Source organism: Anser cygnoides, chromosome 24 (assembly GCF_040182565.1).
Source record: "Anser cygnoides isolate HZ-2024a breed goose chromosome 24, Taihu_goose_T2T_genome, whole genome shotgun sequence".
NCBI lineage: Eukaryota > Metazoa > Chordata > Aves > Anseriformes > Anatidae > Anser > Anser cygnoides.
In genome coordinates this window covers 3,883,269-3,906,764 of record NC_089896.1, presented here as the reverse complement: position 1 = coordinate 3,906,764, position 23,496 = coordinate 3,883,269, and the positions used below count along the sequence as shown (strand labels likewise).

Genomic DNA, 23,496 nt, shown 5'->3' with positions numbered 1-23,496 from the left:
AATTTATCGGGCTAAAAAAACGCCCAGGCAAGGCTGCGGCTGAGCGGGAACGCGTCGCCCCGAGCAGCCTCGGCGCCCGCCGGAGGTGCAGAGCGGCGCCCGGCCGAGCCCTTCGTCCTCCCCCCAACCCGCCTGGCGTGGGGCACCTGCCCACGGGCAGCCCCCGGCGGAGCTGCCTGAGCCCTCCCGCAACTTCGCCGCGGGCCCTGCCCTGCTCTCGCTGCCTCCCCCCCCCCGCAAGCTCCCCGGCGGCCCCCAGCCTCCCCCGGAGCTCTGCGGGCGGAGCGGCGCCGCCTTCCCCCGGCCCCCCCCCGGCCGCCCCGCCCCGGCCCGCCCCGCCGCTCCCGGCCCGGCCCGGGGAGCCGGTGCCCAGCGCGGGGCGCCGAGCCGAGCCGTGCCGTGCCGAGCCGAGCCGAGCCCCGCGGGGCAGCCCCAGTCCGCCGCCAGCATGCCGCTCGCCCAGCTGGCCGAGCCCTGGCCCAACATGGAGCTGGTGCATCTGGACACGGAGGTGAGCGGGGCACCGGCCCTTCCCGGGGGGCAGCGCCGCCCCCCAAGGGGGCTCCGCGGAACAAAGGAGCGCCCGGCCGGCCTCCCTCTTCCCTTCCTTCCCTCCCTCCTTCTTTCCTTCCCTCCTTCCTTCCTTCCTTCCTTCCTTCCTTCCCTCCGCTCCTGCCCCGCCGCTGCCCGGCCCCGCGGACCCTCCCCGCGCGTTTCCCCGCAGGGCTCCGGGCAGGGCTGGGGGCCGGCTGGCTCCCGGCTCGGCGGATCGCGGGGGCCGGAGGCCGGCGTGAGCTGCTCCGGCTGCTCCGAGCCGCAGGGCGCTGCGGGCACGGCCGTTGTGCCCACCGGGGCTGGGAGCGCCGGGGGCTTCATGGCTCCGCTGCTTCCCTTGCAGGCTTTCACGATGAGTAACGCGTGAGTAGCGTGCACCTCTCTTCCCACCCAAACACAGGGGCAGGCTGGCCCTGCCGAAGGCCCCGGGAATAAATGCCTCCGATTTTGTTTTTTTTCTCCTTAAGCCTTCCTTGCTGTCTGTCTGCCTAGACCCAGCTGCCCTGGCAGGCCCGTGAGGCAGGTTCGGGGTACCCAGCCGTGGCTCTGTTTTACTTTGCTGGATGTGCACGCTTCCCTCTTGCTTTGCTCTTTGCCTTTAATGAAGGCTTCCAGCCCAGATGTGCAGGACAGCGCACAGCATCTGTCCGCATCTGCAGGCTTGCCTCACAGCCATTTCGGAATAAAGGGACAGCTCGTAGCAGTTTTCACCCGCTGCAGAGCAGCCAGCTGAGGCAGTGTGCTCTGGCACTCTTCAGTTAAACATCTCCTAATCCAAATTGGAACTAGCCGCTTTCCTGGAGGAGTGATAGGGGCGGTGTGGATTTTGTCCCAGGCGCTTTGCTCAGACCCTGGTGCTCTCCCACTTGGCTGGGCTGAAGGCTGTCACGCTCCTTTACCCCTCCTGTCACTCTTAGGGATGTTGTGATGGTTAACTGCTCAGATGTGCTTATTCCTATTTAAAATTTTCACTTGAGGGACCTTTACTCAGAGCACAGGCGGCGTTTCTCTAAGCACTGCAGCGACAGCAGAAGGGTCTGCTGGCGACCGGAGGGGAGGTTGCCCAATCTTCATCAGCCAGATGCGGCGAGTCTTCTCCTGGAGACTTCCCGGGGCGGGCGGGAGCCGTGCGGGGGATCCCCGTGCTGCGTGTGTGCATCTGGCACGAAGGTGCGGGTGCAGTGGGCTGAGGGCATCCGTTCTGAAGCATCGCTTGAGTCACGAGGATGTGTTTGTGCGCGAAGGTGGGAGAGGATGGCAGTCCTGCAGCGACTTGATCGTGATTCCTGAGACCGCGTCACGTGCGCGGAGCCAGCCGGGTGTGCTGGGGTAGGTTCGAGCTGGATTACAGCGCTTTGTAATTGTGGTTTCTCTCTTCCGAAGCAGGAAGATAGCCTGGAAACTAGACTTGTCATGGGAGGAAACGAACGCTAGTGCCCAGGGCAATAAATGCCATCGGTGAGATTCATTTACTGCCTAATCCCAGGTCTCAGGTGCCAGGCAGCCGGCTGTGTCAACATCACGAGATCTCTTGACCGGAACTGGCTGCGGGGGGGCCCGGTGCGTTTGTCAGCCAGAGTCAGTTGTGAAGATCGTGGCAGCACCAAGAACGATTTCCCCACTGCGTTAGTTAACAGGTGTGTTATACTGAAAATGGAAATTTCGGGGCCTGCCTTCCCCCAGCTCACCTTGACCAGAGCTCTAGGTCAGCTCCAGGGGCAGGAGCAGCTTGCAGGTGGTATTTCTGAAGGTCAGTCTCTTTACATCTCAGTACCACCCCAAATGGGACGTTAGCAAGTTAGTTCCCTGGGGCTCGAGGTGAGCAGGTACGTGTACTTGCTTCCAGCGAGGAAGATCATACGGGTGGTTTCACCTCTGAGCCTGGCTGTCACCACCTGGGCCAGATGTTGCTGCATTCCTTCAGATCCTGCAGCCTGTCTGCAAACCGCAGCCAGGGACTTAGGCTCGGTGCAGGTTTGTTTTTACCTTGTGAGGTTAAAGTCACCGAGAGCAGAGGCCCAAGCAGAAAGTTTTAACCTCTCCCGGGCAAGGTGGTACCACGGAGAAATGAAAGAGACTTTTCTGGAATGTCAGTTACGTAAATTGCCTGGGATCCTTGCCATCGAGGTCTGAAACCGGCTTCCTTGAACCTTTGCTTTCTGAGTCACAGAAAGGTGCTGTCACCGCGCTGGAGGAGGCATCAGGCCCATTGTTTCAGATTTGGGGTTTTTCCACTGCGCTCCCCGGGCGGTTGCTGCTGGGGACCGGTCACAGCTGGCGCCTGTTGTCGCAGCCTGCCGGGGAGTGGGTGGCAGTGGGAGCAGGAACAGATCCGCTGCAGGAGACAAGTCCCTCTGTCCTGGGCACTGAGCTCGCTTCATAATACTTTTTCATCCCCTCTTCCCTCAGAAGCTTACGTTATTCGGAATATTGCTTGTGTAGTAGAAAAATCTGGCTGGGGCAGAGTATAAGCGACAGAGTGGAGTTGAATGACTTCATCACCATAGCGATGGAAACTGTCATCTGGGCTATGCGTTTCTTTAAACTCTTCTCTTGTTACACAAACATACAGCAACACAACTGACGTGGGATTACGACAAACCCAACCACTTCAAGCTAATTATTTTTGCCTGTATCATCCTTTATTGAGCAGAAGCTATTCATGAGTAACTATCTTTTTGAAGCATCTTAGCTGAACAGTGCATAAAACAGTGATCAAAGATACGGGAGGAAGCCAAGTGACTTGTGTCTCTGATATGCCTCATGCAGTCTCCTCGGTCTGGACTACGTGGGTTCTGCAGAAAAGAGTTGGAGATCTTTATTTTTTTGCAGAATTCTTCTGTTTCTCTGAAGTGCAATAGGCAAGATCCACTTAAAAATAGAAATAAAATGTCTTGTTCTTGTGTCAAACGAGCAGAAGCTCTGGGGTGAAGGGTTTCTTCCCCCGCTGCTGCCTGCTTGAATGTTTCACCCTTCATCAAAGGGGGGAAAAGGAGCACCCTTGGTACCTGCTCCCCGTGGCTTTATATATGGGTATCTCGGAAGTGACCAGCCAAAACCTAGAGGTCCAGGAATAGCAGCAGGCTGCCCGGCTAAGCAGAGCTGTCGATAATCCGGGGTGACTTGTGCTGATGCTGCTAACTATAGAGCACAGGCCCTGATGGCAGCAGGAGTGGGCACAGGCACGCGTGGTCCTGCCGGGGGTGAGACTTGTCCTGGTTTCAGATTAGAGCAGCGGTGGCTTGTTCTGTAAATTGCTCCTCCCTGGGCTGCAGATTATGGGGAATTAAAGGGATTTAGAATGCAAGATGCCCTAAGATAAATATCTCCAGGTTCAGCCAGGCTGGCGGTTATGTAACGGAATACACTTCTTTCCCGGTACGCTTTTCTGCGTGCCATGAAGAAAAGTTCTTAGAGTAGCGTGTGCGCTGTAGGGCCTTTGCATTAACTCCCACACAGCTTTAGCTGTCGTTCAGCTAGAGGTGCCCCAGCTGCCGGGCTGACACCCCGTGTGGCCGGCAGGTGAGCTCTGTAATCACCGTGTCCCGTGGCCACGGAGCGGTGCTGGCTGAAAAGCCGCGGGGACATCCCGCTGTCCCCTGGCGAGGCACGTGAGACCAAGCCCTGCTCGGTCTGCATCAGCTCCTTGCTGCCGTGGGCACCCAAGGGAAGGCGCCGCGCCTCCCTCCTGCAGCAGGTGCTGCCTGGTTGCTGCCTGCAGGGAGCTCTTGGAGGTTGCTTTCAGAGTAGGACACTGAGGCCGCTCCTTTCCAGCCAGGAGAACGGTGCGCGGTAAGAGTGGATCTGGCACGATCGGAGGCAAACACACATGCACTCGCTGACACGCTGTGCGTGGTATGCAGGGGGAGTGCAGAAATAAAGCATTTTAAAGAGACAGACGTCAAACCCAGAAACCCTCCAACTATTTCAGCTCTCCTCGTACTGCGGCGAGTAGCCGTATGTTATCCTGCGAGGTGATGAGTCTGTAGTTGTGTGTTTCCATCATGGAAGCTTACAAACGGCTCTCGAACCCCATATGAGGGCATAAAGGCTCTGTTTCTTCTCTCGGGTAGAAGGAAAACACTTGGCTGTAAATACTGCAATTCTCTCCTTACAAATCCATCCGACGTCAGCTCGTGAACGTGACTGCTGCATTAGGAGCTTCATCTCGCTAAGGCCACGGATTTACGTGCCCAGGAAGCCTCCCTAGGACGGACACTGTTCTGTTTGTTTCCACGTCCCTTCCGTTCCCAGGTAGGATTGATTGCTATCAGCAGCAAGTGCACGGAACAAGTGTCCCTCGGGGTAGGGAGCTGATGAACTGCAGCGCTCAAAAGCTCTGGCAGGTCCTGGTGTCTCCTAGCTCAGCCCCGAAGCTGAGGGCTTGAACAGACCCTGCGTTCGCTCGCCAGATGCTGATCTTCCCAGGGGAATAAAAGAGCTTGTCCCATGCATCAACTCATCCCCTCTCCTGACACGTGCCTTGTAGATCTGCTCTCCAGACCATGAGCCAGGCAGTATTTCTCTGTCTGACATGGAAATTGTACTTCTTACGGGACTCGAGCTGTTTTAGACATAAACAGCCCTCCCAGAGCTATGGTTTTGATTAGCCGCAACTTACAGATTGTTGATCAGTGACAGCTGAGCCAGTAAACACGAGCATGTTTCCAAGTCTGGCCGTCTTCAGCACGGTGTCTCCCCTTCTTCGTGGAGGGATATACATAAACATAAACTCTTACTTCATTTCTTAGATATTCTGTGTGCTAATGTCACTAATAGCTCTGTGTAAACATCAGGCCTGTGTTCCTCTGGAAGAGCTTGGTGCGTGGTGGTGTGCGATTACTTCATTGCAGTTGTTGCCTGAAAATCCTAGGAGCTCAAACCCCATTGTGAGTGGTACTAAGGTGACTTAGGGAGCTCAGAGTAACTCCGTGTAAACGTAAACGTTGCAGGGCCAGCATCAGGCTGAGGCAGGTCTTCCTTCCCCTAGCTGGTGTGGCGGCTCTCTGCACTGTGGTGGAGCTGCTGCAGGCGGCGCTGGCTGGGCCGAGTCAGGAGCAGAGAGACCTGAACAGGAAGACCCATGGAGACTGGTGGCTGTGGTTTGAGTTATCTGAAAACCACGCTTGTGTAGAAATGTAGCTCTTTAGTGCTCCATCCTTTGTTACGAGCTAGCTGCGAGCAGGTATCCAAACAGTTTGAACGCAGCACTGATGACCTCCTATGGAAAGGAGGAGAGTGGAAGCACCAAGTGGATGCTGTAGGAAGAGAGCACAACACCAGAAGGAGGTTTTCCCAGTGGCCCCAAAGCTCCCTGAAAATCAGCAAATGCAAGTTTTCCCCTTAAAGACAGTGAAACCCAAACATTCAACTAGGAATCTGAGGCTGAAATACAAATGTGTTGCGCTTCTTCTTTCAGACTGTAAAATCTAAAGAGAAGTGGATAAATTTGCTTTGTTCTTTCAGGCAAAGTGAAGGCTTCCATGATTTTTGGAGCCTGAGACGAGCGCAAATAGATGTCAAAGGAAAACGTTCTTGCCCTTGTTTTTCTCCCTAGTCTGCAGAAACCCTTTTGTACACACTTACCCTGCTCTGCGTATCTCTAAGTAAATCCCACCCACTTCTGCTCCTGCTCCTGCTGGCTCCTCCAGGCACGGTGCTGTGCTGAACCTGATACGCCTGTGGTTCAGCGCTGAGTGTGACTGGCCTGGTGCCACTGCAGGCAGCTCAGGTCACCTGTTGTGACTTTGTACAGAGCCCCAGCAACAGAAGCTTGACTTGCAGGCCAAAGGTGGCCTGAAGCCAGGTGGTGCCGATTTCCTACAGTGATACCAGCTGTGATAAGGTAATAAATTACTGATAAAAGCTCATATTAAAAACCAATGTAAAGGCAAAATGGCTGTGAGGCTGTAAATTGCATGCTGGCACTGCTGTCCTGTCTTCACCTGGTTTACCCCGCTTGCTTCTTTGTGAGTCCCGGAGCGACAGTGGAGGGTGTCGCTGCCACGCGAGTGCCGGAGGTGGGATAGCGCAGCCGCACCGCTGGGTTTCTGTCTCCGGAGCAGCCCCTGCAGCACACGCTGCCGAGAGCGGGACTCCTGTACACACCAACCTGGGAATCTGTGCCTGAGGAGCGCAGGGACGAGGCGGATCCCACGAGCAATACCAGCCCTAATTGCAGACTCCCTGGGCAAGAGACTTTGTTTACACAAGTGTTTTTTCTGTTGGCAGAGTCTTTTGCTGTGCCCCCAAGACGTAAGGGAAGAGTTCAACCCTCTCGTACCGTGTCTGAAAGTGGCATCCCCCTGTTTGTCCAGCATGAAATGCTCTCAGAGCAAAGAGGCCCCGGGGGTGTCAGAGGAGCGGTCCGTGCCTGGTGTGTGCTAACAGCAGGTTCTCTTCCTTTGCAGAATGGGCAGGCTGCTCCAGAAGAAAGTGGGAATCCTCCATCCAAGGTAAAAATGCAGCAGGGTTAAGTCTTTTACTCATCCCTCTGAGCTGCATGTGGTGTGTGAGCTGACTTGGTGAATGGGTTGGGGAAGGCTATTTTTAAATCCTGTAAGCTGCTGCTTTGTAATCTGGACGAGTGCATGCAGGAGCGTGAGGGACTGGAGCAGAGGAAGAGGAAAGCCAAGCCCTCCTTCCTCCTGTCCCTTTGGTCATCCAAAATATCCGGGAAGTTTCCTAAAGGGCCACCTGAGTCTAGTGCACCGGAGGTGGACCAGCAGCTGTAGAGGAGGGCTAGAAGTGAGAATCCCTGGGGTGTTTCAGTGCCATATTTACATGCTTCTCTGTTGAGATCTTGCCAGGTGGGGTGAGAAATGCAAGAGTATTTGATGGGTTTGGCACAGCTGCCCTTGCAGAGTGCCTGGTTTCTGTTTATTCTCTTGCCCTGGTGGAGCTAGGAGAAGCTCCACATCTGTCATGTTGCCCTCTGCATCCCCATTAACAGCAGCAGGGAGTGGTAGAGGGAAGTGATCTGCTGTCTTCCTGCTCCCCACATGAGCAACGTGATGTTGAAGGATGTGATTACTCTGATGTGAACCCTCTCCAAGTAAAAGACCGAGAACTGATGTTGTTAACACGGGTGTTTCCTACTAGTGCACACTGTGCCTTTACTTCTCTGTCTTGCAAGACACTGTAGAGCAGAAGGGCAGCAGAGAAGGCATTTCAGTGCCCTCAAAGCACAAGCCTTTCCATATTTCCTTTTCTGATATGCACATTCTGTAATTATGAAGAATGACTCTCCGTGTTTGATTTGGCTTGGGGACCTTGCTGAATGGCCTGACCAGAGTTTGTCCCGTTCTTTACACTCGGTGAGTGCCCTGTGGCAGTTTGTCTCTGAATCATTGTTCGTGCTAAAGGCCATGGAGGCTTATTGTGTTGTTTCTCGGTTACCATAACGTTTTTAGTAAAAGAAATTTAAGCATAAAACAATCGGCTACTTTTGAGCTAGTTCTTTTCCAGAAGCTTACGCTGAACTTCCAGTACTGCCATTGCATCTCCACTACCTGTTCTGCTTTCCTGGGCTAGCTGTTGGGCACATTTCCAGTGGCCTGCAGGAAATGTGGTACAGGTCAGATGAACTCAGGTCAGTGACACTGCACTTCTCTCCCCTGAGCATAATGGTTTTATGGTTTTTCGCTGTGCCTGCATCTCTGGCACGGAAGAAAATCTGTGTCTCGTTTGGTTAGATTCCAGCTGGGCTTGTAAGACTTGAGACTTTGCCTGTTTCATCTTCAAACACTTGGCTAAACTGCCCTCCCGTGAAAGTAGCTGAAGGATGATGCTTTAAAAACAGTTGAAGACTTTTTTTTTTTCTTTGAAGAACATCACTGGGACAAAGCCTGGCCGAACCCAGCTGTAGATACAGCCCCTCAAAAAGATGGTGCAATAAAGGCTAAAAAGCATGCAGGGTTTTCTTTGCCTTTTCTGTTTCTACGTCTGTCCCTCTGTGAGACATGAGAGTCAAGGTCCCGTTGCAGCTGGGGAGCCTGGAGCAGAGAAGCAGGCAAGTTGTCCAGCATCCCGCAGCAGGCTGGGAAGGGAACACAAGAGCCTTGTGCTGTGTACAGGGTCCTGCTGTGCACTTTTCCAAGGCCCCATGGCCCAAATGCCTGTGAGCAGCGTCTGACAATCCCATTTTCGGTAACTTTTAAATGTGTGAAGCCCTGCTACGCGCTCCTGAAATAACCTCTGTCGCATTTTCCAAGTTTGTACAAGGTATATATATTCTACCAGCACGAAGACAAATGAAATCCCTACTATAAACACATACCTTAAACTTCAGGGCTAATTGGCACTCTGAGCCAGCTCTGATGCTCCAGAGGGGGGACGCAGGCAGGCAGCTAGCTCGGTATCTATGTATTTTTCTGTTCGCTTGGGAGCAGACGTCAGCAGTCTGGTGCTGACTCTTGCTTTTCACCTACAGCAAGGACTAAAGAAGGAGAACTAAGCAGCGGTAAACATCCGAGGTTGTGTATTTGTAAGCTGAAAGTTGCTCGGGATCGCTTCCATGCCCCTCAGTTCTAGCTGTGTGTAAGGACAAGAGGCACCTTTATCCCACGTCTGTACTTGCTATCCTCTTGCGGCTAATTCTGTGATCTCTTCTAAAAATAGGCCAAAGCAGCAACAGCGGCCATTACTCAACGCCCACACGAGTGCCATGCCTCCTCCTGTCCCCATAAGCAGGATGCTGCCAGAAGTAAAATCTTTATTTGCTTGGGCAACAACCAAAGAAACTCTGAAAAGGAGGAAGTCCAAGAGTTCCTCAAAAGAGTTGGGAACTTGGCAGCTGGCGGCACAAGACCTGATGCCTGCCTCATCTCTCTCCCACCTCGCTGCTCCTGTTGCACATCAGGGCCTTTGGGCATGAAACACAGCGGAATGGTCACTGCAGATGCAGCAAGGGGATATTTTGGGCTAGGCTGCCTGTGGTCTGTGAATAGCCCGATATTTTCTAGTTGCCTTTGTAGCTGCAGCTCCGCTTCCTTCCCGGGACAGCTGGTGCGTTTCACAACTTCTGGCTTTTATTCCTGCGTGGCTTCCCACCTTTCAAGAACAATTGTGGTACACAAGTCCCTGCAAGCATCGTTCCCTGGTGTGTTTATCTGAGTATCTTGGAAATGCCTGCAAGATCCTACAGGTTGGGCAGAGCGTTTTCCAGGGCGACTGCCTCCCCTTGCGTGGTTCTGCAGAGTCAGGGCATCCCAACAGCGTTCCAGCTCTGTGGCCATAGGAATCCCAAGCCAAACCTTCTCCTGACAGTGAGCACAATCCTAAATTGCTAACGTCTGGATCCTTGCTTATCTGGATGTTCCCAGTGTGTATGTGTTAGAACAGTTTGCAGTCTGCTAGGCAGTCCTGGCCACATCTTTAAAACCAATCCAACTAATCCAGCTGCATTGAGCAGGAGGTCTGTGGAAAAGCTAGGTGCGAGGATGTCTTTTTTTAACACCTCTCTTTTGGTAATGTTGTTTCAGCCTGTTTAAATCTGACATCGGCTTTATGATAGCAGCAGTGCAGTCAGCACCATGTTCCGGTGCAACTTCTGTGGGCTGCTGAAGAGAAGAGCTGTTATTTCCCATCCGTGTTGGTGACTGAGGTTTTGTATTGCTCACAGAGCACAACTGATACCTCCAACATCTTCCACATTTCAGAGAAGGGCTCAGGGCCCGCTTTCTTCCTCTTCTGTTTTCTTTGACACAAGTTGGGCTGACACCGGGTTCCCCCAGAGAGAAATACCTCCTGCGACAGGCTCGGGTCAATCCGCTGGCTTCCCCGGCAGAGCCACGCATCTGTGCTGGTCAGCAGCAGAACACGAGGGCTCTTGCCGTGCTCTCAAAAGCTGCTCTGTGCCAGGGGCTAATTGCCAGCCCTGTGCGTTGGTCTTTTGGTATGGAATCTCACTCTCTCCTATGTTCTCTAGATTTTAATTGTCAAGGAGGCTGAAGATTGGTCCTTGTTCAGCTGGGGAATGGCAGCAGAGGGCTTGAATTGAGTGGAAAAATGGAACCTCTCATAATTGGGGCTTTACAGCATGCCCTGCAGCCAGTTTGGCTGAGGGGTGAGCATGTACGCCATGAAGGTGCCAAGTGTGAGGAATTGTACGTGAAAGTACAACACCCAATTAGCGAAATCATTTGATAATGAAGAGCAGAGGAGGGGATTTGCAGTGTCGAGCGTGCCCACTCTCTCTGGAGGTAACCCTGCTGCAGGCTGGGAGTGCTGATCAGCTTGTTCTTGGGCGTTAATCACAGGGTGCAGTGAAACCTGGGGAGGTGAATGAGTAACCTCTGCCAGCTCTGCTGTGCGCCATAAAAGAGACCTTTGAGACAGGAGCGAGGACCTGCTCTGCTCTGCACGCCCGGCACGAGGTGCCCCACCTGGCCAGGCTGGGCCTTGCTCTTAGGCAGCAAACCCTAGCGGGAAGGCGGCAAGGGGGAACACACAGCTCTTACCCAGATCTGGGTAACTCCTGCTGATCCATCCCCATGTCCTGACCAGGTAAAGCCTGCAGGAAGATCCTCCTCTGCATCACCTGCAGCAGGGGAAGCTAAAGGCAGAAACCGAGGACGTGGACCTGCTGGGCTAGAGGAATACCTGCACCGTCAATGTTAACACTAGTTTGTGTTGTTGGGGGTGAAACACCCAGTTGTAAAGCTCTAGTGATGGCAAAGTAGAGTTGCAATCACAGCTCCACACAGTAATTCTTCGGGATGCTTGAAGGAATTGTAGCCATCTACCCGACAGCTGAAGGACACGAGGCTGCTCTGTTCCTGTCCTTGTGTGCTCTGATAGCAGCAGATTACTGTTAGAAATGAGGCTGGTTCCTACTTCTGCTGGAGTTACTGTGCACCTGCTGAGGTGCTTGGAGTTACTGTGCACCTGCTGAGGTGCTTGAGCCCAGCTGTTCACTGCCACCCACAAACTGGACGTACAACAGTTTCTTGCAGGCTGCTGGTGAGGAATCCTGCTCTGACCTCTGCTCACAAGCGGAATTTTTCATGCTCCTCCGGTCGGATGTCAGAGGGGAGGTCTGTTGCTGCTCCATCACAGCATAGTCCGTTAGTGCTTGGTCACAGCTCTGCTTCCCAGCAGCACATCTCTCTTGCACTGTGCCTCTTGCTGCTTGGCTTCGCCGACTGCGTGGCAGAACATCCTCTGACAGCTTTTGGAGCTGCGTCCCCAAGTGGGGGGCCCGAGGGGGCAAGTCCTGCGTGCCCATCTAGTGTCCAGGTGGCGGAGGGCTCTTGTTGCCGTATGCTGTCAGCATTGCCGGCGAACTCTTACTCCAGGCTGAGCGCGGATCTTGTTGGAAGCCCAGCGGTGCGATCCTCAGCACAGGACACGACTCCAATTGCAGCCTCTTAAAATGAAAGGTTTTAAAACAAACAAGTGAAATGCTCTTCTTTGAAACAGAGACCCGGTGTGTTTGCACAGCTGTTGCTGTTTTCTCCAAGAATTAGAGAGCTATCGAATGTGGGAAGAGATGGATATCTCAGCAGATCCCTTCTCTGCCCAGTGCCCCTCTTGGTTGCTTCCAGCCGCTTAGCGACGAATGCTCTTGCTGGGCCGGACCCCAAGGCCTGGCCTAACCTGGTGGGAGCAGAACATCTTAGCACTGCCTGGAAATCTGCCTTCCCCTCTCCACCGCAAGGACTAGCTGCAGATACCGCCGCTCTCTTTCAACGTGCAGCTTCTCAGCCCGTCAGTGGTAAAGCGCTCGGTTTAAGCCGGCTGCTCCGTGTTGTCAGTTGAGGTAATCAAGTGGGTTTGTTTTTTAATGTAACGCCTGACAGCTGCCTGCCTCGTTCCTGCCAGAACGTTTGCTCCTCGTCCTTGGCAAGGCCGGGCGATGGTTAACAGCAAGCTTCTGAGCTCTTTAAAAAAATAACAAATAAACGCCTGTTTGAGGAGCAGAGTCTCTGATGAGCTGCAGACTCTAATGAATAATTGAAGAGGGGTCAGTTTACAGGACTTGCACATGAGGAATGCAGCGAAGGCTGCAGAGCTCGCAAGCAGCGCTCTAGCAGCCCTCCTGCACGTCGCGCCCGGCAGAGCTCTGACCGATCACAACTGCTCTGCTTTCTCCTCTTCCATTTCCATCCACCTCAGAGATTAATAGAAACCGCCTCAGATTCTGTATCCGGGAAGCCTCTTTAACTGGAGGGGGAAAAAAAACAAACCTCCTCTTTTATTGTATGCCATACCTGGAGGAAACATGTGTCATCCATCTCCCCGTGAGAGTTCAAAGGGGTGAGTTCTCCTGAGCCTGCAGCAAAGCGAGGGATCCTCCCGCCATCCCCTCCTCAGCCACGTATCTCGGGATGGAGCTGCGGGGGCAGATGGGTGCGCTTTGGAGGGGGCAGAGAGGGCGCTGGAGCAAAGTCAAGTTCTTTGTGGACCCGGGAGGAAGCGTCAGCAAAGCCAGAGCTTTGCCTGCACTTCTCGAGAGGGTTAAGGGGAGCTGTGCGCTCTTCCCTCTGACTGACGGGAAGGTAGAGTGGAATTGGCCACAGGAGATGGGGTGGGGAAGTGCTGTGGTGGTGGCAGCTGCCTCTGTGCCCAGGCAAACAGCAGTGCTGGTGCTGAAGAGGACCCTGAAGGGCTCAAACCCAAGAACGTGCATTTGGTTTTTGAAAGGGCACAGGGTGGGCCTGGGTCTCTGGAGCATGCCGCCCTGGCCCCGTGTTACTAAACACGGAGCTGCGGGGCTCGCTCCAGGTTTGCTGCAGGGTAACCGGCTTCATCGCTGGCTCAGAGGCAGATCTGGGATTCCTCCCGCACGCGCAGGCAGTCTCCGAAGCTCCTGCAGCTTTACAAGTGTCAGCTTTATTTGGAAGCTGAAGCGTGGTTTTGATACGAGCAGTAAATTCCTTCCATAGCTCCAGGTGAAGCTGCAATAACTTTTTCCCCCCGGCCGCACGGTGCTGCCTGTCAGGCGCCGCCACGGAGCGGGGAGAGGCTGCGGACTGTCCTGCGGAGCTTGCAGCAGCGAGATGGCTCAGGGAGCACGAGCAGCTCCCGCTGGCTCTGTAAGTGTGCGGGGGGCAGGCAGCGTTCACAAGCTCTGCATGCGGACGGCTTTGAGCCCCAGCTCTCCTGTAAGGACTCCAGCCTGGCCTGGAGCCCTTCTGCTTCCCCTTTGCCCTTAGTAAAAGCTGCTCGCTTGTTTGCCTGGCACTGCCTCCGCGGTGAGGAAAGCAGAGGCACTCTCCCAGCTGGCTGGGCTCAGGAGAAACTCCAACTGATCTCATTGCAACGGCGCTCTAAGGCAAAAAGGGTTTACCCAAGTGCAGCGTGAAATCTGGGCCCTTCCCTCGCCAGTCACGGAGTGCACACCTGGGAAATGTCCCCCTCACCTTCAGGTACAGCAGACGAGGGCATTCGTCCCTCGTTTGTACTTGAAACCTAGACTTCAGCAAAGCTTCTGCCGTGGGTCAAGGAATCCTGGCTCGACTGCGAGCAGAATTGTTTTGTGCTCCCGTAAGCGCTCCGAGATGTGGTGGTATCAATTCCCTTGCTGCGAGGAGAGGTGCATTTAACTGAACTGCTCCGGCTTGGGCTGGCCTGCTTATGGAGGAGGAATACGCAGGCTCTGGTTACAGAAAGGGGGAGGCGATGTCTGTGCACTGTCATCAGGCCACCGGGCAGCACCGCGTGCTAAACCGGACACTGGGCTCGTGTGCCTGTGGCGTCTGGGGGTCCTGCTTCTTCTGGGCTAGCTTGTGTGGGCCGCGCTGGGAGAGGGGAGCCTTGGGTCTCGGCAAGGGCAGGGGGGAAAGAAAGAAAGAAGCTCCTTAAAATAGCAGTTTTTGTATATTTAGGAAACAGGATGAGATAGTCCTACTATTCAAGGTGTCTGTAATTCCTCTACTGTGATATTTGGGAAGGGGAAGGCTGGAAATCTTCGTTTTATGCCATCCTGGCCCAGGGACCCGAAGCAGGAGCGTGTCTTGTGGCATGGCCGAGCAGTGGAAGGGTGGTTGCTGGCTGCCACAGTATTTTTTTTCGAGTTAAATGAAAAATGGTGCTTTGCCATGGCAGGCTCTCATCCTGCACGTTCTCACAAGGGTGTTAGTAACACACAACTCGGGGTGTGTTTTGGATGTGGTTTTTATTTTAACACCGTCATAGTTTGAAGCCACCGTCTGAAAGCATGTGAGGCTTTACTTTCAATTTGGCCTTCCTTGGGGGGCAGGAGAGGCGTGGGTTCTTTCGGTGTGTACGTACCCAGATCTGGGACACGCCAGGAAAAGGCTCTAGCGAGACCTGAGGCTTTCACGTCTTGCGAGGAGAAAACTACCCGCAGCCCGTGTGTTGTGGGAGGAGTATGGAATTCCTGCGTTCCTGCGATAGAGAACAGCTTCCCCAGCCCACGATAACTCCAGGGGCAGCGACCGATCTCAGCCCGCGTTGTGCAAGCAGTGCTGTATTTTCCAATTCAGTTAGAAAGAGCCTTGTCTTTTTGCACTGAAAGCAGCACAACTGCGTCATGCCGACGGGGAGGATAGTGCTTCAGGGCTGCTTCCTAGGAGTAATATTCTTCATTTAGAAAAACCTGGGCTGTGGTCTTCTGGTTTTACCGCCATCAGCACACAAGTTGATCCGAGTTTGGTGAGAATTAATAGACTTACTGCCTCCCCTCCTTGCCTGCAAGCAGAATCCGCAGGGCTGCAGGAAAGGCTCGCAGTATCCTTTGCACTTTTTGTACGGGAACCAATTTGTCCTTCAGAAGCTGCACAATTAAGTAGTTCCTTATCTCCCAGCAGTTAAAGGTGTTTTCCTCTCTGGTATCTCATTTTGCTGGGTGCAAAGTCCTGCCCCCTGCGAGTGCTCTTCTTGCAGCTGCGGCTTCGTGGCTGGCTGCAGTGGCACCGGGGAGCTATCAGAAAGTCTCCGGGTGTTTTGGGCAGATCTTTTGCCTGAGCTTGTATCTTTACCCCAAACTGTTCCTTGTCAGCTGATCCTGGCCAGCTGTGGCTTGTGCCTGGAAAGGGTGGAGAGAGATTTTATTTGTGTTTTTATTTTTATTTTTTTAAAGACTTGCAGGATCTGGTGCCAGAATGTCTTCCCTTGGAGAGGGCCAGGAGCAGGGAAGAGATCGTGGGGTGCAAGGGGCATCCCGGTGCCTGAGTCTCTCTGCTCTCTGTCTCCCCTCTGTCCCACGAGGGACCTGACCTCTCTGGCATCAAGCAGTTATTTTGGTGCTCCTGGCCAGATGAGTCAGGTAGCAGCAGAGCAGGTCAACAAGGATGTTGTGAAGCAGAAGGGCTTGCCTTGCTGCGAGAGCTCTGCTGTCAGGCCAGCTTCTGTCTCCTTCCTTCAGCCTCAGGCTTTGGTGGAGACAACACCACATCCCTTAATCAACTCCTAAATTCCCCATCTTAGGGGTGCCGGATGTTCCGACGAAGGCATTTATGAAACCAACCCTTTCTGCTCTTCAGAAATGTGCTTTGGGCTTTGAAGGAGCTCCGAGTGCCACCTGCTGGAGCGTGCCCGGCCGGGGAGCCTGCGGCAGGGCGCCAGGGGTGCCTCCGGGCCCCGCCGCTCGCTCAGCCCCATTTTGGTAGCGACACAGCCCGTGCTGCACGCGCTGGAACCTGTCACTGCCCTGCCACCGCACTCTGCTGGGAAATCCTGTGCTCCGTTACTGCTGCTCTTCTCTTTGTTGCCAGACAGCATTGGTATCTATTTGTAGCCTCCGGGATTTCGCAGCGTTTCCTTCCTGTTACAACGCCATCCACCTCCACGGAAGATGTGGGTCATTTTCTTGCGTACAGGAGAAGTAAGCTTTCTGGTGAAAGAAGGGGCCCTTGAAAAAAAAGACAGGGTGGAACTGCTCTGAACAAACACCAAACAGGGTAAAACTGGACCGTCCTGGTTTGAGTTTTCCCTTTTTAGGGATTTGCTTATAACCCCCATCGGGGGGAGCCGAGATCGCTGCTCGGAATGGCAGCAGAATTGTTCCCAAGGGTGACCGAATTAATTTTCTGCTGAGCGTTTGGCTGCCTCTCTGAATGGAGAGGAGTTACCCCAAGGAGAATGACGGAGCGCTTCTAGGATGCTCTCATGCCTGGCGTGAACAGTTCTGTGGCTTTTGTTCAAAGCCACGTGGAGGGAGTTTCCTGGCGTTATCCGTGCCGTGATGGAGCCGGTCAGTCGCTTCTCCCAGGTGCCGGCAAGAGCTGGTGCACGAAGGCGACAAACGGGGTTTGTAACGCCGGCGTTCCCCGTAAATCACTGCGCAGAGCTCTAGCTGTGTGTTCTGCGTTCCTTTTCTCTTCCTCCCTGCCCCGTTTTTTGTTTTGTTTTCCAGGAGACCAATAAAACAGTCCCCGGAGATGGCGTGGGGTGAGACGTGCCTCTTTCCCGTAGCAGCGCTGTTCTTTCTACGCAATCCCTTCTTGCAAACCTCTAGCCGGAGAGCTCTCTGCCAGGAATCCACCCCCATCGTTATCCACTTATCAGGAAGTTCCAGTTGCCGAAGTCTCCGGTGCTCTTTAACCGTGTTTGTAGAAGTGACTTTGTCCAAGCCTTCCATCTTCAAAGCCGCCCTGCGGGTGGGCCCTGCCTTCCCCCACCCCGTGCGCTCGGGCTGCCTCGCGGAGGCTTTTGTCTGTCAAAACAGCCGATACCGTGTTCAGCGTGAGCTTAAAGTGTGCCAGAGCTAATGAAGCTGCCTCTCTCCCCACAGCTCTGCCTCTTGGATTGCTCCGAGTTTCTCCCTCTTCTTTTAAGCTCTGTCCGTGCTCGTGCCATCCTGGATCTCCCTCCTCTTGCAAAAGCTGCTTTGAGTTCTCTCGTGTCTCAGCAGGGCGTGGGCACAGCTCTTCCCTGCGTCTGCAGCTTCTTTTTATGCACCTTCCAGGAGTGAATTCTTCTGCAGCCTTTCCTGGTCTGAGTATGGGTGGAAGTGGCTGAGGGGCTCAAGTGAGAGGTTCCATCTCTTCTCCGTGACCTTTTGTAGATGAGTGCAAGCACACACTAAACTAATGTACCCCTGTCTTGTGGAATACAGCGAAAGAGTGGTCAGCCCTCTGCTTTGAGCAGGCAGCCCTGCAGCGATGCTTGGTCGTGTTTTGGATGGTGCTGGAGCAGGAAAGCTGGAGCCCACAAGGTTTCATACCCACAAGGGAGGCCAGATGCGGTGCCGAGGGAGCTGGTACGGCACAGGGAGCGTGGGCAGGAATTAGACCGGTTGGAACATGTGCAAGAGATCAGGACAGATTCTTCTCTTGGGCAGAAAGGTTTTTAAATCTGCTTGAGGTTTCAAATTATTATTATTTTTTTCTTTAATTGCTTGTGTGGTATGCGTAAGCACGAGAGAGGTGGCTTCAGAAATTAATCTTTGAATACAACCGTGATACTGAAATGCCTGCTTGATTAGAAAAAGAGAGACTCTTGAATTCTCCAAGCTGTTTTTTAAATCATTATGATGATCTCGCAAAATGTTCTGCTTGGCTGGACACTGGTTTTTAACTTCTCTTCTGAACTGGAGGGAGAACTGCCTTGTCAAAACTTGGATTTAATACCGCTGGCTACCACTTTTCAGCTTCAAATCTGCAGCCATCTCTTGGTTGATACAGGTTGTATAAAAGTCTGTTCCCAGGTCTCTTCCAAGATTGGTGTTATTGCGAAATTCTCGGGAAAAGAACTGACTGTCCTTGCCAACAGCGGGGTTCAAACCCAGCCTGTAACGCTCCGTATTTCTGGAGAATCTGCTCTCCTGGCAGGCCAGAAAACAGCTCCCTCCCCTAAACAAACAAGGAGTAACAGCACCTGCTTACTCTGACTTATTTCTTACTCTCCCCTCCCAGCAAGGGCTGGCAGAGGAGGTGGTTGGGGTGGTGGCTGCGCTGCGGGCAGGGCGTGCATTCAGCGCAGGCACGCGGTGACATTTCTCAGCCTGGCGGGGCAGCCAGCTCCCAGAAGGTCCAGGAGCAGCCGCGGGCTTCTCGAGAGGGGCGCCGGTGGGAGGGCAGGTTTCCTGTGGGGGCAGTTAGCGTCGCCTGCCTCGCTTTCCTGGAAGTTAGTAGATGGCAAGAAAGCGAGTTAAAATCTGCAGCTGCTGATACGACCATCTTGTTGCTGTGGGCAGCACTTCCTCTCGTGTCAAAATGGCTTCTGCCCTGAGATCTGAGCGTGCTTTTGGCACATCTCCCTCCTCTTGGTCCCTCCTCTGAGCCCATCTCTCTAAACAGGTCCTTGCACCCCCTGTGCCGCCTCCTGGGTCCACTCAGACGCACGTACCACAAGCCAAAGCCCTTTGCTTGCAAGGGCACAAGGGCTCTGCTCCGGAGGGAGCCGTGCTGCTCAGGGACGGGTGCTCACGTGGGACTTCTCAGGCTGGGGCCAAACCTGGGTGCTCCCAGCAACACCTGGAGGTGACCCACCAAAGGAGCGGAGACAGAAGTAGGTGGTCCTGCTGGTCCTGTGCTTGCAAACGAGAGCAGCCGTCCGTCAGCCCTGCCAAATAAGGGCTGTGCAGGAGGGGAGCAGTGGCTGGTGAGGTTTCTTTGCTTTGTTCCCCTTTTTGAGAACCACCACCTTTAAAAAAAAAAAAAAAAAAAAACAGACGTTCCAGACGGAGCTGCCTTTGCCTCTCTGCTCTCTACAGCAGCAAAAAGCACATTTGCATCCTATGAGAGCTAGCGGGATCCCTTGCTTCCCGCTTATTTCAGGCGCTCTCTAGGGTGGGAGCCCCGGTTACCAGCACTTGCTGCTCGGCGGGGCAGTAATCGCTCCGAAGTGGATTGCACAAAATAACTTGATGCAAAAGTTCAGGAGCACGAAGCTCCCGTGCCCTTGAGGCTGGCACCCTCCTGCAAGCCCCCAGGAACGGGGAGGGGGCTGCGCTGGAGGGGGCTGCGCTGGCTGCAACCCCAGCAGTTGTGCGCTCTGGGCTGCAAGAGCTCAGAGGTCGTCTTCATCCTGCTCCTGCTTGAGACCTTCAGGCCTGGCCCGCAGCTGAAATCTCTGCTGAGACTTCGCTTCGGTCGTTGGGGCACGAGCCCCGCCGTTGAAGCGTGCTGAGGTGGCAGCAGCTGCCCCTCCTCAGGCAGCAGTTCTTCACACCGTTGGCTTCCTGTTTGTGCAGCGCCGATCCTTCTCTCCCCTCTTGCTGTGCCAGTATTTGCAGAGCTTGGTGGGATGGAACTGGATCCAGGCAGGAGGCAGAGGCAGTCCCCTGGGTATTCGGATTTAAAGCAAGCTAGCACGGGGTCCTGTTGTATGGAGCTGATGTTAGGACTTGCTGGAGCTTAGCCCTACGGGCTTGTCTGCTGACACAGAATTGGATTACAGCATTTTTAAACCGCACACTGGGATCCGTTTGGACCTGGCACCATTGGATATGGGGTGACATCTTTTTTTAGGACCGATGTGCTGATGACAGGAGGTTCACACCGAGCTTACAGTCAGGTCTTGGTGCTTCAGCGCCGGTGTCTGGCCCACTGCTGCTCAGATAGCATCATTGCTTCTCCCAGGACCCGTGGGTATAGAACAGAAAGAATTGGCAAGCCCACTTCTGTTGCCACCTTTATGCTTTTCAAAAAATACGGAGTAAGGCCTGGAAGCAACTTAAATCTGCCCTAAGAGTGTCAAACTCAGCGTGGATGCACAAGGTCACCTGGAAGCGTGACAGCGGAAGGCTCTTGTGTTGGCTCAGCCTGGCTGTTTCTTGCCCTGAGACCCACAGCTTGCCTGCCTGTGCTGCATTTTCCTTGGGTTTATGCTCCTTGTTTTAGATGTACCACCATATAGGCAGCTAGCAGACTGAATATTTGGTGCTGGTCCCTTCTTGTGGGAGCAGAGAGAGCAAAGTGCAGTACTGAGGTTTCTGCTCTTTCAGCAGCCTTTCCTACTGTGGCTGTTAACTGCACCTGAAGTGAAGATGGCTTCTGCTTCCAACCAAGACTGCTTTCTGGTCTCTGGGTTTAGCAGAGGGACTTCAGGATGGGCCTCTTCCTTCTGAAAAGCCTCAGGAATTCAAAGCACTGTTTGGAGGCGAGAGAAGGGGCGGGCGGGCTGAGCAAAGTCCTGGCAAGGCAGAAGGAGGTGAGGATGAAACTGTGCTGCAGCTTCAGCTGTGTTAACATATAAGTCAGAAGACTGATAAGAAGAGAGGCTAGACCACAATCCGAGATACTCGATCGTGCCTTCTCACGTCCACACTGAAGCAGGCCTGCCTTCTGGAGCTGCTTTCATTCCCTGCACGAGTCCTGGCTGCCCAAATGTAAGCTCCAGCTTCTGTGTTTCCCTGCTACGGAATTGTTTTGAGATCCCTTGTGTCTCCTGTCACAGGAGGGAGGGGGCGATCCCCAAGAAACAGGCTGTGCAAGTGGAAAAGAGCCGTTGGGATGCTCCTGTAAAGACACAGCTGCGGCCTGGGAGCAGCTTTCGTGCTGCAGCCCAGGGCAGCACCGCACCGCTTACCAGCTGCAGACGCTGTGAGCCTGCCACGTCCTTCAGCGGGAGCAGGCGCTTCTGAAAGCAGCAACTGTGACTCTTCAGGTACAGAGTGGGCACGGCTAGCGGGATTCTGCAAAACAGCAAGTGACCTCGCGGTGACACTGGTGAGACAGCTGGGTTACTCCAGGAGCCAGCTAGGGCACCTGCTTTGCATAGAAGACATGCAGGTGGTCTCTTGATGGGAACTGCGAGTAAGCACGCGGCTCGCTTCTTTCCTTGCAAACAGAGAGTGGGAGAGAATTAATTCAGAGCCGTGGCACCGAAGCCCTCCTTCCCCTCCGCTCTAGTCCCCATGCCTGCGCTGCCTGACTTGGCCACTTCCAGTTCCTTCCCCCGGCCGTGTCAGGACACCTCTGGATGTCTGAGAGCGCTGCACAGAGCAGTGGTGCAGCGCAGGAGCTGACCCCGAAGCAAGCGGGCTGGATTGTGCAACCCTCTCGTCAGATGTCAGCGTGCAAACCTCGCGTGGGGCCTTGCCGCGGTTTCTGAAAGACCTGATGCAGCAAGATGCAGATGACCAAGCAGAGGCTGTGACATGGGGCAGGGACAAACGGGGGAAACGTGCAGAAAATGGCTCCTCCTGGCCCCTTCCCTGGAGAAGTGCAATCCTGCATTCGAACAGCCGATGTGCAGGGTACGTTTGGGCTGGAAACATCACTTGTGCCCCTCAGGACAGGGGCGGTGTAACTGTGGGGAAGAGCTAAGTGTGCTCAGTTGCTCTTTCTGCGTGCCTGTCTGTGAAACGGGACTACAGGACCAGTCCTCCTGGACAGCCCGCTGAGATTTGCTGATGGAAAGAGCCGTGCCTGAGCACCACCGAAGCCCTCTTGTGTTTTCTTCTGGTCGCTGGTGCTGTGCAGCGATCACCACACAATGCAATTTCCCCATCTGAAACCACAGTTTCCTTTCAGCGAAAACTCCCAAAATACATCCCAGTGACGTAACTACTACTTGGGGTTCTCGTGCTCGGCTGGGTGCTGCAGAGAGCTCTAAGTTCGGAAGGCAGCTTGCAAACTATGGGAGAATAGCAGCCTAAAGCTTTGGAGATGCTGAGGCTCCTCTTCCGCAGCAAGCCAAGGATCCAGGAGGCAAGTGTCGAGCTGGTAAAATATCTGCTCTGCGTGCAGTACGGTGCTGTCTGTTCTGCAGGGCGGAGGGAGAAGTCGGCGAATCGCCCGAGCTTGGAGAGCCAGACCTTGTCCAGTTTTAATTAATGATTTCGCTTTTGGGAAAGGCATTTCCGATGGTAAAGCTGCTTTCTAAGAAGTGTCTTTCCTAGGTGCTGCCAGAATTTGGGAATGTTTTGGGACCAGAGCATGTGTGAAGCAACAGAAATTAAAACAGCTTCTGGTTAGTTGTTGATGAATAGGAAGCGAAATGCCAAAAGCATAATCTGTTTCTAGCTCTTGCAGTTTTTTTCTTGCATTTAGATGTGACTATATCAACCAGCAAAGTGACAAAATGCGAGCAAAAACAAACCTGTCTCTCGGCTTCTGGCTTGTAAAATCCTTCCTCAAAAAAGGGGAAAGTAGGAGAGAGGACTTGTATTTTGAACTTGGTCTTGGAAAGAAACTGTGCGTGTCCCCAGCCCCTGGTGCAGGGTGTCTGAGCCATCTGTGCAGGCAGAACGCGGCGTTGAGAAGTTCAAAAGAAGTTGTCTCCTCCTCTGCCTCCTGCCACTTCCTGGACTCGAACCTGGTCGGCGGGCGTGGGTGTTCTTTTATTTTCCAGGAGTGGTGAACGTAATTTCCCAGCCGTGGAGGGATCTGTGTAAAATGGCCTCCCCTGAGGCCGTGGGCGTCGGAAGATGGCTGATAGCTCACTGGAGCAGCGTCTTGCGCTGGTGGGGTGGACCCGCAGAGATCTGTGCCTTTGGGAGCAAAGCCAGTCCTTCCCCAGGGGCTCAGTGCTCGCTGGTCCCCGCGAGGCGCTGCAGAGCCCAAGCCACGAAGGAGCGGGTTTCCTTGTGGGTGCGTGCCATCCCCAGGGGCACGGTGAGGGTTTTGTGGTCACTTCTGGGCACTAGGGCTCGGGAAGGGCTTCAGTTGTGGCTCTGCCGGCTGCCGAGCACGTCGGCTTCCCACCATGGCCAGGTGGGACAGCCACCTTCTCCCAGACCTCCCAAAAGAGACCTTGGCCACTCCTGCACCACAGTGGAGGAAGGAGGGGAAGAGGTGAACGCAAGGGCCCCCCTCCGATCTGATCGAGCCCTTCCGGAGCTTAAACCCAGTTAATTCTTAACTCTAATCTCGCTGTTTTTGCGGCTCCTCCCTTCCCTCAAGGCTCGCTTTTTCTTCTCTCACTTCTCCGTAGATCCTGTCCTACTTTCAGACCTGCTGGCAGCCAGTCGCAGTCGCTCTGCCTCGCGCTGCGCCCACCCGGTGACATTCTCGGCGCCGCAGAGCCCTGCCAGCGCCGCAGGCTCCCACGTGTTCGTCGTGCTGACTAACGGCTATGAAAGAAACA

At 54.1% G+C, this 23,496-nt stretch overlaps 1 protein-coding gene across 5 annotated transcripts in view; it reads left to right on the top strand.

The window, feature by feature from the left end:
• Positions 1-340: 340 nt before the first annotated feature.
• Positions 341-23,496, top strand: part of RPS6KA1 (ribosomal protein S6 kinase A1) — a 40,547-nt gene continuing 17,391 nt past the window's right edge. For 2 of the 5 annotated variants that reach the window (XM_048073167.2, XM_048073165.2), the window contains exon 1: positions 342-511. In XM_048073167.2, coding sequence (XP_047929124.1) covers positions 449-511 — 63 coding nt within the window. In that variant the 5' untranslated portion in view covers positions 342-448. Of the gene's footprint in view, positions 512-6,965; positions 7,011-21,965; positions 22,119-23,496 lie in introns of those variants that run through there. The other 3 variants (XM_048073164.2, XM_048073166.2, XM_013199626.3) reach the window with 3 other exon arrangements.